The 16,165-nt window shown below is 36.8% G+C and overlaps 1 protein-coding gene across 3 annotated transcripts in view; it reads left to right on the plus strand.

Moving 5' to 3' along the window:
- Window positions 1-8,660, plus strand: part of LOC115223211 (protein SMG7) — a 174,891-nt gene extending 166,231 nt beyond the window's left edge. For all 3 annotated transcript variants that reach the window (XM_029793686.2, XM_029793685.2, XM_029793684.2), the window contains 6 exons: window positions 1,305-1,367; window positions 2,810-2,853; window positions 4,802-4,929; window positions 6,580-6,866; window positions 7,520-7,992; window positions 8,397-8,660. In XM_029793686.2, the coding sequence (XP_029649546.1) occupies window positions 1,305-1,367; window positions 2,810-2,853; window positions 4,802-4,929; window positions 6,580-6,866; window positions 7,520-7,603 (606 nt within the window). In that variant the 3' untranslated portion in view covers window positions 7,604-7,992; window positions 8,397-8,660. The remainder of the gene's footprint in view (window positions 1-1,304; window positions 1,368-2,809; window positions 2,854-4,801; window positions 4,930-6,579; window positions 6,867-7,519; window positions 7,993-8,396) is intronic.
- The last annotated feature ends 7,505 nt before the right edge of the window (window positions 8,661-16,165 follow it).

Consider the following 16,165-nt stretch of genomic DNA (forward strand, 5'->3'; position numbering starts at 1 on the left):
TCTATCTCTGTCTGTTTGCCTTTTTCTCTCTATCTATCAATCTGTCTACCTATCTATCTACCTACCTATCTGTCTATTTACCTATCTGTCTATTTACCTATCTGTCTATCTACCTATCGGTCTATCTACCTATCGGTCTATCTACCTATCGGTCTATCTACCTATCGGTCTATCTACCTATCGGTCTGTCTACCTACCTATCTATCTATCTACCTATCTATCTATCTACCTATCTATCTATCTACCTATCGGTCTATTTACCTATCTGTCTATTTACCTATCTGTTTATTTACCTATCTGTCTATTTACCTATCTGTCTATCTACCTATTGGTCTATCTACCTATCGGTCTATCTACTTATATATCTACCTATATATCTATCTATCTATCTACCTCTCTGTCTGTCTGTCTATCTATCTATCTATCTATCTCTCTATCTATCTATCTATCTCTCTATCTATCTATCTATCTATCTACCTCTCTGTCTGCCTTTCTATCTACCTACATACACCTACTTCTCTATCTATCATTCATTTGCTCTGTCTATCTGTCTGTCCTTCACATCTGCGCTCTCACTCTTTTTTTCTGTCTCTCTCCTCCTCCTCCTTTCTTGTTATCTGTCTGTCTATCTACTGCTGTCTTATTCACAATGTGTCTGCCTTGTTTATCTTCCCTTAGTGAGCTCTCCCCATTCTTTCCTCATTTTGTTTACGACCATATCTAGCTATAAAGATGTGTAATTGAACTATAAAGACATGATCCACTTTACATCCAAAATTGTGTGGCTTAGCTCACTTCCAAACCACATGGTTCTGCGTTCAGTCCCACTGCAAAGCACTTTGAGCAAGTGTCTTCTACTATAACCCTGAGCCAAACCAAAGCCTTGTGAGTGGATTTTGTAGATGGAAACTGAAAGAAGCCTGTCATACATACACGTCTCCTTGTCTTGTCGCCACATGGTTGTTGTAAACAAGTGTCACCATCATACAGGCAGTGTCCTTTGTTTCCAATCTTCCCTGAAAACATGTCTGACCATGAAGGAAATAGGTGAGGATTGGTGACAGGAAGAGCAGCCATCCATAAAAAATCTGCCGCAACAAGTTAAGCGTTTAAGAGTGGATGTTAAAATGATGGTGATGGCGATGAAATGCTTGTCTCCAATGATTAGCCACTCCTTATATGCCCTTCCCTTCAAAAAAATAATGATAAATAAAAATAGGTTTAAAACTTTATTAAGAAAATTTTTTTATATAATCTAAATTAATTCTGTATAACTAATTTCTGTGTATTTTTCTCATTTGTAGCCACCTAAACCCAGCCAGCTTGATTTTCTAGCTTCTTCGAAACCCTTCCAAGGACACGCTGAAGTAAGTGGAAACTCACCTAAATATGAATGTTTTATGTTCAACCCTTTAGCATTTAATCTGGCCATATCCAGCCCAAATAGTCTACCTATTTTATGCTCATACTGGTCAGATCTAACATCATCATCATCATCATTGTTTAACATCCGTTTTCCATGCTAGCACGGGTTGGATGGTTCGACCAGGGTCTGGGAAGCCAGGAGGCTGCACCAGCTCCAGTCTGAATCTGGCAATGTTTCTACAGTGGATGCTCCTAACCACCAAATCCGTTGTAGGGGTGCTTTTTTACGGTGCCAGGGGAGGCTGGCAGTGGCCACAATCGGTTGGTGCTTTCACACATATCCTACAATGTCATTCTAAAAACAAGCAATCCCATCCAAATCTTGAAGCTACAAGATAATGCATTGTCTATTCAAAACAATGTAAATAAATTAAGCATTACATTTGACAGCCATCTAAATGCTAACGGGTGAACCCTCTCAGACCTGGGCCCCCTGTGTCTAACTTTAAACTCCACCTAGGCTCCTGAGCAAAAAAATAGTTTCATATACAGCACAAGAGTAATGATTGCTGGTAAATGAACAAAAAAAAATATTCAGATATTGTAGGGCTGTGTGTAGGTAGGGAACCAGGATCTCCCCACACACTGACTGACTGTTTGTTGTGTAAAGGGAACTGGTTGATTCTTTACACTTCTTGGGTGCAGCACAATTTCCTTTCTTTTTGTTTCCAGAAACTACCAGTCAGGAACAAAACGCAACTTTAAAATATATATGAATCTTTATTCTCTATTTACAATGAAGCACGTTGTTATTTGGTATCCACTTGTTCAATATAGCAAGGCTGAATTTTAACATTTGTAAGATTCTTACAACAAATTCAGCAGCAACAGAGCAGGTCAAATCCTAAGCGTCTGGGACAGGAGAATGGCTGATCACACGTTTAACACGTCCTTCCTCTTCAATAGCCGTGTCTCAAGTCAACGACGCTAACAAGGAACACGATAGAATTTTCTTCCCCAGTCTCTAGCGCATGTGCATGAGGGAACTTCCTTAGACCTTTGCAGAAGGTTCCAGCCCCACACACGCACACTGGAAAATGACGTCACTACAGTTGTATAGCAACATAGTTAAGTGATTTGGACTGACTGGGAAGTAAGGAATCCAGTGTGGTCACATGGGAGGACGTGCAATATCCTCTTGAGAGACAGATTTTCTATAAATCTATAGCGGAAACGACCACGGTGTGTGTGTGTGTGTTTGTAGTCAGAGGTGTGGTGAGAGGTAGGGTGGTAAGAAAAGTGTTGATTTCTATGTCTTCAGGATTGCTAATTATCAACAAGGTACTAGGTTGGGTTAGGTAAGCCATCATCATCATCATAACTAATTACTATAAGTATCATCACTGTCTCTTATTAATCGCCTTTTATTTTCTGATTTTATTAGGGAGTTCCAAAACCTGACAGTCCCTTAGCAGCATCAGAGAAAAGGTGAGTAGTGTGCATGCGCACTCTTTCTTCTCCTACTCCTCCCCCCCTGCCTACACCCATTCAGTCCAAACACACCTGTAACACTATCCCAACAGCACACACACTTACACCCTCTCCCTCTCCACACACTCTTAATTCAGACACACCTGCAACACCATCTTGGCTACATGTGCACACACACACACACACACACTGTCTCTTCTTTCTTTCTCACTCTTTCTTTTTCTCTCTGTCTCTCCTCCATTCAGTCCAGACACATCTACAACACCATCTCAAGTATACATACACACACACTCACACACACACTCACACAGACACACACACTCACACAGACACACACACTCACACAGACACACACACTCACACACACACAAACACTCACACACACACACACACACAAACACTCACACACACACACACAAACACTCACACACACACAAACACACACAGACACAAACACACACAAGCACATTCACACAAACAAACTCACTCACACACAGACACTCACACACAAACACACTCACACACAAACACACTCATACACAAACTCACACATACACACACTCACACACACACACAAACACTCACACACACAAACACTCACACACAACCCCCCCCACACAGAGTCTCTCCTTGTTTTTTTCCCCCCTTCCTTCTCCCACTCTTGTTCATTTCAGACACACGTACAACACCATACCAACAACCAACAATGTTTTTTTCTCACACCCGGCCACAGAAATGCACTCCCCCCCCCACCAAGAAAGCAATCATGTTATCCGTTGTTGCATTCATCCCAAACACTGCGCCGACTGAGATGCACAACGGGTGCAATGGGTGCAGAATGACGGCAACTCTCATGGTCTGACAATCTCCACTTGACCCACCTTTCTTACGGTCTTAAACCTTCTGACATACAGACTCTACCATTCCATCTGATTGATCCCTAAATGTTGTATTTCAAGGTCCAGTCTTTGTACAGAGACAGCCAGGGTTTCTTCTATGGCACTTAGTCGTTAGCTGACCACTCGTGTGCTGTATTGGTCAGTTGAATCAGTGGTGACCTGATGCTTCACACAACCATCACCACAACCACTACTACTAGTCATCATCATTATCATACGTCTGTTTTTCCATGCTGGCATGGGTTGGATGGTTTGACAGGAGCTGGCAAGGCCGGAGAGCTGCGCCAGGCTCCAATTGTCTGTTTTGGCATGGTTTTTGCAGCTGGATGCCTTTCTCCGACACCAACCACTTTGCAGAGTGTGCCGGGTGCTTTTGTATGTGGCACTGACACAGGTGCTCATATGTGGCACTTGCACAAGTTGCTTATCATGAGGCACTGTCATGAGTGCATTTTACTAACATTACTGCTATCACAACCACCACCACCACCACCACTACTTCTACAATCATTACTACCACCACAACCACTACTGTTATTAATACTAATATTACTATTGCTACTACCACCACAACCATTCATCAGCAACACCTATTTCTTTACTACCCACAAGGGGCTAAATACAGAAGGGACAAACAAGGACAGACAAATGGATTAAGTCGATTATATCGACCCCAGTGTGTAACTGGTACTTAGTTTAACGACCCCGAAAGGATGAAAGGCAAAGTCGACCTCGGCGGAATTTGAACTCAGAACGTAACGGCAGACGAAATACCACTCAGCATTTCACCCGGCATGCTAACGTTTCTGCCAGCTCGCCGCCTATCACCACCTCTACTATTATTAATACTAATATTACTATTGCTACTACCACCACAACCATTCGTCAGCAACACCATCACCACTTCCACCATGCACTCCTACACATCACCACCACCACCACCACCATCATCATTATGTAACATTGATATATATATATATATATATATATATAATATATATATATATATATATATAAATATGTCTGTCTGTGTATCTCTTTTCCAGTTTACTTGGTACCGAAGGAGAATGTCTGTCAGGTCCCAGTCATGAAATGAACTCACAACCTGGTACTTACTCCCTGTTTAGTTCCTCACCTTGGTCAGTCCATATCACTGCTGCCGGAGATTCTAAGAGTAAGTACAAAACACACACACACACACACACATGGTATTGCCTGATGGACAGGGGTAAGATGTCTGATAGGCAAGGCAGGTGGGCCATTATTGGAGAGGGAAAGTTATTACTTTCCAAATATGTGAAAATGCATGGCCTTAGTGGTTAGGGCGTTGCACTTACAATCGTGATATCGTGTGTTCATTTCCCAGACTGGGCAGTGCGATGGGTTTTTAAGCAAAACACTTCATTTCACACTGCTCCTGTCCACTCTGCTGGCAAAAATGGGTAATTCTGCGACAGATTGTACTCCTGGTCAGAGGGAGTGTTGGCCTGCTTGCCTGGCCAAGAGGGTGGCATCATTTGAAAGCTTAAAAAAAAAACATGTAAAGCGCATTGTGACCAGCAATGTACAACATCTAATAAATAATGTAAAGCGCATTGTGACCAGCAATGTATAACATTTCATAAACAATGTAAAGCGCATTGTGACCAGCAATGTATAACATCTCATAAACAATGTAAAGCGCATTGTGACCAGCAATGTATAACATTTCATAAACAATGTAAAGCGCATTGTGCCCAGTGATGTATAACAACATCTGATAGTCTGGTTGATCATGTGATCCACTTTCCAAATATAGCTGTCTTAATCTTTGATCCTTCTGCAGAGTTGGCCTGTACATTGCTTTTTTTTTTTTTAAACCTGGTACTTATTCTATCAATCTCTTTTGCTGAGCTACTAAGTTACAAGGACAGATACACACACACACACACACACATATATATATACACACACAGAAACTGTTTACTTTAAATTTGATTCCTGATAAACTCATGTTTATCTTTGTCATTACCTACAATCTATGGGCATAATGTGCTTGCATATGTATGTCCAGGGTTAACATAGGTAATTATACCAGTAATATAATGGATACTTCTAGCCCTTAAATGGTTATTCCAACCTCTAACTCTATTAACATATATATATATAATGTCCCAAACTTTGGCATTGAGAGTTATACAAATACTAGAACTGGGCGCCACTGCATAGTGCCAAGGACTCCAAATTTGCCATCAAGATGTAGGACAAGATACTGTGATAGTCTGCCTATGTTATGCTCATACTGGTCAGATCTAACATCATCATCATCGTTTAACATCCGTTTTCGGCTTCAGAGGTCCACAGCTCTTCAATATCCTCCCGAAGGAGCTGAGAGACCTGCATGGGGTGGATGCAGATGTCTTTAAAATAAAGCTGGACCTCTTCCTGTCAGGTGTCCCAGATAAACCAACTTCACGGCAGGAGGTGCAGATGAGGGCAGCTGCATCAAACTCTCTCATGCACCAAATGTCAATTGCTAAAAAGCATTCGTGAAGTAAAATCATGTAGCAACACTGAATGGCGGTGCCCCAGCATGGCCACAGCTCGTGAGCTGAAACTAGATAAAATGAAATGAAATGAAATATATATGCACATACACACATGATGGGCTTCTTTTAGTTTCCAACTACCCAATCAACTCTCAAAGCTTTGCTTGGCCTGAGGTCATAGTAGAAGACACAATAGGATCGAACCCAAAACCATGTAGCTGGGAAGCAAACTTTTTACCACACAGCCACTCCTGCGCCTCTCCCTTCATTTATCTATTTTATATTTCTATTTGAAGGTCTGGGATCATCTCCGTTCTCATCGCAAGCAAGTAGCATCCGCAACTCACCGGATCCTTTATCCGAGACCTACTGCACCGAATCCAGCATGGTGACCCCGACTTTTGCCAGTGGCTTTGGTTTCTCCTTTTCATCCGCCAACGACCACTGGGGTTCTTCACCACCTGCCCCTGCACCTCTTCAGTCTACTCCACCTAATGCTGCTGCTGCTGCTGCCCCTCCTCCAGTGCCCGCAGGACCTCCTGGAGGAGCTACGTCGTCATACTTATTCCAGGGAAACCTCCAAGTAAGACGATTCTCTTTGTTTTGGTTTGGTTTGAAAATGAAACAAAAAAAAACAAAATTGTCACAACAACATAAGTAAACAACCTTTTACGTTGGTTTTAGAAGCGTTGAATGTGTATCGTATTGTACAACCAAGGAAGTAATATTTTAAACACAGCATGGCCGTAAAAACAGCAGAAGGACTGGGTGTTGTTACCCTTATAAGATGGTAAAAAAGTTGTCAACTGACAATCATATGGCTTTTTGTTAACATCTTTTTTTTCTGCCTTATAAAAGTAATAATATCCAACAATCTTTCTGCTGTTTACATGGCTATATTGCATTCAAAATATTACCTTTTTGTTTGTACCAAACATTGTTGATTTTGGAGATGTACTCGCATAGCAAGTGACTTGATCTGAGATCGTGTGCTGAAAAAACGAAAACAATTGCAGCATGGAAGGTGTTTGTAAGCCATTTAAGAAACACACAAAAGCCGTTCGATTCACTTCAACATTTAAGTTTAATCTGTCAAAATATTTTCGTCGCTTTAAAACCGCGACCTGTTCACTGACAAAAATCTAATTTTTTATCTTTTTCTTTTTAGCAAGAAGTCAGCAGTTGAACCCAGATCACCGTGTCTTAAATTTTCTTTTCTGATTGCTTTCCTTGCAGTCTCTCTGGTCTGTTGCTGGTCCCTCACCACTGAAGAAGCTTCTGGAAGTTCAGAAACAACAACGTCAGAACGACCCCCATTGAAAGTAAATATTGGCCATTGCAGGACAAAGATGCTGCTGTGTTTTGTACAACAAAATTCTGGTGCTCCAGCTGGACTGCCACCCTTGTTGAAAAAAGAAAAAGGGAGAAGGCCACTCTGAGTTTCTCACTACCACTGGCCGCTGGTCAGGTTCATTCCTCTAGTAGGACAATGTCCTATTTTGGAAGTTACCGCTACACATTGGGATGGAGAAGGCCGACCCATGTCCACCTGCTTCCAGCCTAGCATTGACCAATAGTATTTTTGGGGATCATTTTTAAGAAAATAAATGGAAAAAAAAATGTATATCATTATATATATATATATATATATATATATATGTATATATATATATATGTACGTATCTTTAAATATACATATATATATGTGTGTGTGTGTATATATAATGTTTATATCTATAAATATATATATATATATGTATATGTATGCATATATCTATAAATATGCATATATATAGGTATGTATGTATCCATAAATATAAATATATGTACTTGTGTGTGTGTGTATATATGTGTGTAGCATGTATCTATCTATCTCTCTCTGTCAAACTACGTATATACATATACACACACATACACACGTGTATGTTTATATATATATATATGGGTATATGCATGCATACGTACACATATACACACACACATATATATGCACATAATGATAAATTTTAATTTCCCCCCAAAAACTAAACATTTTTTTGTCTTTTTTATTTTGTGAAATTTAACGGCAAAAAATTGAAAGTCAACACACATACCAACACATGCACACACACAGATATATATATATATATATATATAAAAACACACTTATAAACATATCTATTATTGTGAAAAGTGAGGAATTTTGAGCATACAGAAGAAAACAAAACAAAAAAACATTCTTGAAATATTTTGTGACGATGAGGGAGGATTGAGAGTGGAGGGGGGAGGGGGCATTTTTTTTCCCATTTTGCTTTTTTTTTCCCCTGCTTTTTTTTTTTTTTTTCTTGAAACAGAAAAGATATTCAAGAAGAAATTCTGGTACATTCTGTCTACTTTTCAACAGTTTCTTTTTTTTTTTATTTTTGGAAAATTTTTCATTTTTTTTTCTCTTGGTAGTAGAGCTGTATTTTTCATTTTGTTTTTTTTTTTTTCAAAGAAGAGAGGGGAGGGAGGGAGTTCTAGCTTTGTTTGTTTTTTTTTTGATATGTATTTTTTAAATATATATATTTTTTTCTTTTTTGGGGGTTTTTGCTTTTCCTTCCTTCCTTCCTTTCTTCCTTCCAAAAATCCCAAGACCAGTAAAGAAATAAAAGCAAAATCAACCAACCAAACAAACAAACAAGCAAACCAAAAAAAAAAAATGGTAAAAAGAAATTATCAAAAAAAAATTAAAATGTATGATAAAAGCTACTCCCCTTCATTCACCCCCACCCCACAACAAAAATATACGAAACAAAACAATAACAAAGAAAAAAAAAAGAAACGGTTCTCTCCCCCCCCCCCGAAAAAAAAAATGAATTATATATGAAATGCATCAAACTATTATTAGCGAACTGTTTTGGTCTCCAGTCTGTTAATAGTCACTAAAAGCAACCAACTACAACTACTACTGTAGTAGCAGCAGCAGCAACAACAACCATAACAACAATAACAACAACAACAAGTGGTGGCGGAAGGAGGGAGTGATTTTTATTGACCAAAAGCAATTACAGATAAAGACAAGGAGGAAAAAAAAGAGAGAGAGAATATGAGAATTTTGTTTTGCGTTTTGGTTGTTTTCTAATATCGCTCCCTCCCTCTTCCCTAGATCTTCCACCCCCCACTGTAAAAAAAAAAAAGAAGAAATTAAAAAAAAAAAAAACGGAAACCAAAGGAGGGTGGGTTGGATAGATCCACCAGTGTAGCCACCACCAAATTTACTATTATCGTCATCATCGTCATCGTTGTCACCACCACCTTTTGTCATTACATTGTGTAAATATGCATGTAGCTGCATGCGAGATAGGGTTTCTCTGCATATCTACATAGATGTATGTGTGTTAGCGCATATATTCATATATATATATATATATATATACACATACATACATACATATAAAGACGGACGGACACGTGTGTGTATTTGTAAAAATATGTATGTGTGTATATGAATACACACACACACGCACATATATATATATATATATATATATATATATATGGGGACACACACACTAAGTATGTATACACATGTATATGAATTTGTATTTGTTGTGTGTGTGTATATATATATATATATATATGCATATACATATATATATATGTGTGTCTATATATAATATATGCCTATATGTATATTTTTATGTATATGTATAAGCATATATGCATAGATACATATTTTATGTTTTGTGGTGTATACACATAAATATGACACATATTTGTGTACATATACATACATACATATATATATATATATATATATATTTATACATGTGTGTGTATATATATAATATATATGTATGTATGTATATGCACATATTCATAAACATCTGAACAGAAAACATGTATCTGTGTTTACATGCTTTCGTGTGTGTGTGTGTGTGTAACATGTGTATATACATGTCCATATATGTGCTTGTGTAGATATGTGCACACAGCCACACTTCCAATTATGTGGACATCTTTTGTTTGTGCGCATGTGCTTACACCGGCTGAAACGGCAAACGGAAGTCTAATTCAAGTAGTAGTCGTAGTAGCAGTAGTAGTTGTAGTAGTAATCGTGGTAGTAGTAACAGCAACAACAACAACAACAACAAAGGTGATGATGAGGATGATGATAATGATACTGTTGCTGCTGTTTCTGGTGATGGTGTTAAAAATTGCATCTGCTTTTTATAAAGAAAATGTGTACTGCAAAAAATAAAATAAAAAAAAACAAAAACAAACAACAAACAAAATACCCCCAATTTAATGGGCTGCTGGGAGAAATTATAATTATGTACTACCACACACACACACATAACCATAGGCAAACTACACACACACACACACAACTCTTTTTCCTTGCCTTCCTGCTCTCTGTATTATTATTTCTTCTTTAACCTTGTTTTGTGAAGAAATATTTTATAGGTTTATGGTCAGGGGTTAGTGGGGGGAAATAGCATTTAGAAAATAAAAAAAATAAAATAAAATAAAATTTCACTAGATGTTGGTTTTGTCAAAGTTACTGCTCTTTGTCTGTCTGCCATTGTCATAATCACCATCACCGTCATCATCGTCATTATTCTTATTCTCGTAATTGCCAAGTTAAAAGCAGGGTAGTGGAGATGATGTGTTGCCGAGGGGTAACAAGTTGTATATCAGTTCCTTCCTATGATCCATTAGCTCAGAAATCTAAATATAGAATGCTGAAATAGTAATAAATACCAGTGGTACCTTTGGGGTTTGATTTCATCATCAACTCTTTGGAAAATTTTGAACAAAAACTGATTGCTATTATTTTAGAAACTTATTATTAATATTATAGCATGCTGAGCAAAATGCTTAGCAGTATTTTGTCCATTTTGTTCTGAGTTCAAATTCTGCCAAGATCACCTTTACTTTTCATCCTTTTGGGGTCGATAAATTAAGTACCAGTCAAATACTGGGGTCGATGTAATCAACTATCCTTCTCTCCAAAATTTCAGTAGAAAACATCATTAAAGCGACGAGCTGGCAGAATCATTAGCATGCTGGTCTCCCCCAAATTTCAGGCCTTGTGCCTATAGTAGAAAGGATTATTATTATTATCATCATTGAATGTCAGCATGTCAGACAAAATGCCTAGTGGTGTTTCTTCTGGCACTTTACGTTTTGAGTTCAAATTCTGCCGAGGTCAACTCTGCCTTTCTTCCTTTTGGGATCGATAAAATAAGTGCCAGTTGAACACCAAGGTCAGTGTAACCAACTTACCATTCCCCTAATATTGCTGGCCATATGCCAAAATTTGAAACCATTATTTTTATCATAGAATGTTATAATTTTTTATCTCCAATTATAACTTATCAAAGCCACACACACATTGTGTGTATGTGTGTGTTAGTATATAATTGTCTGTTCCAAATGCATGCTATTTGAGTAAGTGAAACTGAAATTGTAATGTTCATGCCTCTCCCTAGAGTTTTATTAGTGAGGGGTGTTAGGTGAAGTGTAATCTTAGCTAAAATTTGAAACCACATCAGCTGTAGTCTGCAGTATGTATCAGCTAGACTAGTACCAGCAGTATTCATTTGTATTAACGATAATGACACATACTTAAGACTACAGATGTTGAGAAGTCCCCAGTACTTCACTGGTACTATTTTTATCTATTCCCAAACAGACAGCAGACGAAAATAATAATTAATTTTTTTTTTTTTGCAGTCATAATTTTTTTTCAGTTGCATGGTACCCTACCTGTCACCATCTTTAGTTGCAAAATCTTGCTGTCCCTTGATGTCTCTGATTGAAATTTGGGTCCAGCTTGTATGAACTAAAGCAAATCCTAATAATAATAAAAATAATGCCAATGATAACCAGTTTTCCTCACTTCTTAGGTTGAATGGACGTGAGATGAGTTACATTTTGAATTCAAGCTGATAGTTTAAATGCATTCTTAGCCTGATGCACGTGTGTGTAATATACATGCATGTACCCACGCATATTTGGGGAAATTGCCCACAGTAGACTAGCATCCTATCCTGTGGAAAATGAAGTTTGCTTCTGATCCACTTAAGCACTAAACAGATCAGAACTAAACACCAACTCAGTCAACACCTGTGCTTTGGAGAAAAGGGTTGGGTTTCAAACCTTGGTATATGTGTGTGTACATTCACACAAGTAAATATATTTATACACCTGTGTCTATATATATGTATATGTGTGTGTGTGTGTGTGTATTTATGTATTGTTTACATCATAAGAATTTAGAAGCTTGAAACTTTGAGAGACCCGAAATCCTTTTTACCAATGGAACTCGAAACAATTAAGGCTGGTAAGAACAAAGATTGGGAAATTCAAAGGATTGCTTTGATACAACGGTAGAATGCTTATCGTTTCCACAGAAGATGTGGGTTCCAGCCCCACAAGCAGCCTTTGACTTTTTTCTGTCCTCAGGGGTTTTTAGCCCTATATTTGCACATTTACTATTTATAGCTTTATCTACATTGAATTCCACTGTGAAAACTGCATATATGATGCACATGCCTGTGTGTGCGTAATATGCATATGTTTCTGCCTTTTTGTAGTGATATAAATGCATATTATACTTTATACATGCAGCAGCTACCATTCTTGTTTGTTGCATTACTGTAATTCTACCTTGTGCCAGTTACCCACTTACCAATTACAGAGCCCCTCTTCCGTCCGTCTCTAGAATCTCGCCTCCCGACTACTACTTACCCAACCCAAACACGACGCTTCTAATTATTATTACAAATAAATCTATCCTATCCTATCCATTTTTTTTTTTTGTGGTGTGGTTTCTTTCTAAGTCACATAGTTGTATTTCTTCCTCTCCTTGTTCTCCCCAGCATCCCTACATGCTCTCTTCCTTGCTCTCTCTAATTCCTGCAACAACAGTATTATTAATAATAATAATATTAATAATAACAACAACAACAACCACTAGTGGGACCCGTGAGAATTCTATGGTGTAAGACAGCATATTTCAAAATATATTAAACACAAGCAAGGAATTTCAAAAAATTCTTTGGAAATTCTGCCAGTTAATCAAATCTGTACTTTCACTAATGGAAATAAACTTAGGTGGTGTTGCTTCTTTTAGTATGTTTGACAGATGTTGATGTGCTTTCATAGATTAAGGAAATAAAGACTTATTTGTATATATATATATATATATATTATATATATATATATAAAATAAATATAAGAGAGTGGTCACTATATGGCTCACTCTAGCACCAGTTAATCCAAAAGGTTTCGACCACAAAAATACATGTTTCCCATGAAAGTCAGTACGATTGCTAGCTCACACGGACAAGGCAAATAAAAAATAACAAAAATACAGATTATTTTGGGACAATTGTTTCGCTATTAATGAATTAAATGTAATATTACTTACAAAAAAATCCACTTGTAGCTGTCAGCCAAAACTATCTGGATGAAATCCACTCAATCACACGCCAGATTTTACCATAACGATAAATACGCGCTGTGGTTCAATTGATTACATCCGACGTTATAATTCAAATGCCCCAACTAACAGCGCGCCAAACTTTCACGGAAAACAAATACAGCATTTAGAAATAAATGCAGCATAATTATAATAATTAATAAGGGTGAGAGATTAGATACTATTTAATAGTATATCTATTCAACACCAAGTGGCCTAGTGCTCCGAGAAACCTGGATTATTATAATATTTTATAATATATTATAATATTTTTACAAAATAAATATAAGAGAGTGGTCACTATATGGCTCACTCTAGCACCAGTTAATCCAAAAGGTTTCGACCACAAAAATACATGTTTCCCATGAAAGTCAGTACGATTGCTAGCTCACACGGACAGGGACAAATAAAAAATAACAAAAATACAGATTATTTTGGGACAATTGTTTCGCTATTAATGAATTAAATGTAATTTTACTTACAAAAAAATCCACTTGTAGCTCGTCAGCCAAAACTATCTGGATGAAATCCACTCAATCACACGCCAGATTTTACCATAACGATAATACGCGTGTGGTTCAATTGATTACATCCGACGTTATAATTCAAATGCCCCAACTAACAGCGCGCCAAACTTTCACGGAAAACAAATACAGCATTTAGAGAAATAAATGCCAGCATATTATAATTAATTAATAAGGGTGAGAGAATTAGATACTAATTTAATAGTATATCTATTCAACACCAAGTGGCCTAGTGCTCCGAGAAACCTGATTATTATAATATTTAATATATTATAATTTTTTACAAAAATATAAGAGAGTGGTCCACTATATGGCTCACTCTAGCACCAGTTAATCCAAAAGGTTTCGACCACAAAAATACATATATATATTATTAAATTAGAGACAATCAAACAATGAAAGACTTAAGCCAATACATAAATTAATTTATATTATTTAGATATAAAAAATATAATTAATATCCACTACGATCGTTTCCTGTCTGTCATCAAAAATTGATGACAGAAGACAGGAAACGATCGTAGTGGATATTAATTATATTTTTTAATAATTGTTACATATCTAAATAGTATAAATTAATTTATGTATTGGCTTAAGTCTTTCATTGTTTGATTTGCCTAATAGTGGTTTTGTCTCTAATTTAATATAATATAATATTTTACTATAAAATTGGATTCAATCCTAAATCTGATTTTTCCCTGTAAGTTTGGATTTATTCCCTAATATTTATTATTAATATATATATATATATAAACTATTTTCGTGGTCCAGATATCTCAAAGGCTCAGCCCAAGTTATTTTACCAATTGAGATTATTTCATTTCAGTTCAGTTCAGGGATCTATCTATTTGCATAACTATTGATATACCTGTAGATTCACCTGCCTTCCTACCCAAATCTATCTAAGTTACTATGATATCTTCTTTCTCTTCTGCTGATGTGTGTATCTGTTTATTTTCATAATACCGATAAGCATTTAAACTTTATTATAAAAAAAAAAAATGAATTATGGCATTGCTCCATCATGGCCACAGGTTTTTGTCTGGAACACATAAAAGATAAAAAATGTAACATCTACAGCTATTAGTCAACCAAGGTTATTTCACCTTCACTTAACTCTGTATCATATCTTTTAAAGTGTAAATTTATAGATCTTCATGACGTTTTAAACATTTTGATTGTGCCTGTGATTTTAACATACAAATGCAGAATAATGTAGACTTCCCCTCCCTGTCATTCTCTCCAATAATATAGACCTTCTCCCTCCCTCCTCTCTCTCTTTCATGTTTTCCATTTCTATTTTTCCACTGATTTAACTATCCCTGTTTCTGTTCTTTCTTTGTCTCCCTTTCTCCCCTTCTCTCTATGTATATATTTCCCCATTCGAGTTACAACCTCCTTTGATGCAAGCATAACATAAAGAAGAGAAAACGAAGCAGTTAGTCATTTTCATGCAGGAGAAGAATAGCTACATGCAAAGCACTACATGTACTGCACATCCTACATGTACTGCACATCCTACATGTACTGCACATCCTACATGTACTGCACGTTTACTTTTGATTATTTCTCTTCATGAAAACCAGTCCTTTTCAGGTTTTATTTTGTTACCTTTGGTTGAGCAGATGCTAACCGATTGCACTAAAGCGTATGCATTGAGGAAATTTTAAAGAATAAAAATACATAAAGAAACCACTTTTTACTGTCCAACTTCCAAGAAAGCTCAATTCAAGTTATTTCATCAATTGAGGTTATTTTCATTTCATTTCAGTTTAGTGATTTAGCTATTTGTATAACTATTAATGTATATAACCCTCTATTTGCATAAGTATTTAGACTCACCTACCTACATATCTATCTGCCTGTTTATCTAAGTAATTATCATATCTACACGTAAAAAGCACCTTC

Source organism: Octopus sinensis, linkage group LG22 (genome assembly GCF_006345805.1).
Source record: "Octopus sinensis linkage group LG22, ASM634580v1, whole genome shotgun sequence".
Classification (NCBI taxonomy): Eukaryota; Metazoa; Mollusca; class Cephalopoda; order Octopoda; family Octopodidae; genus Octopus; species Octopus sinensis.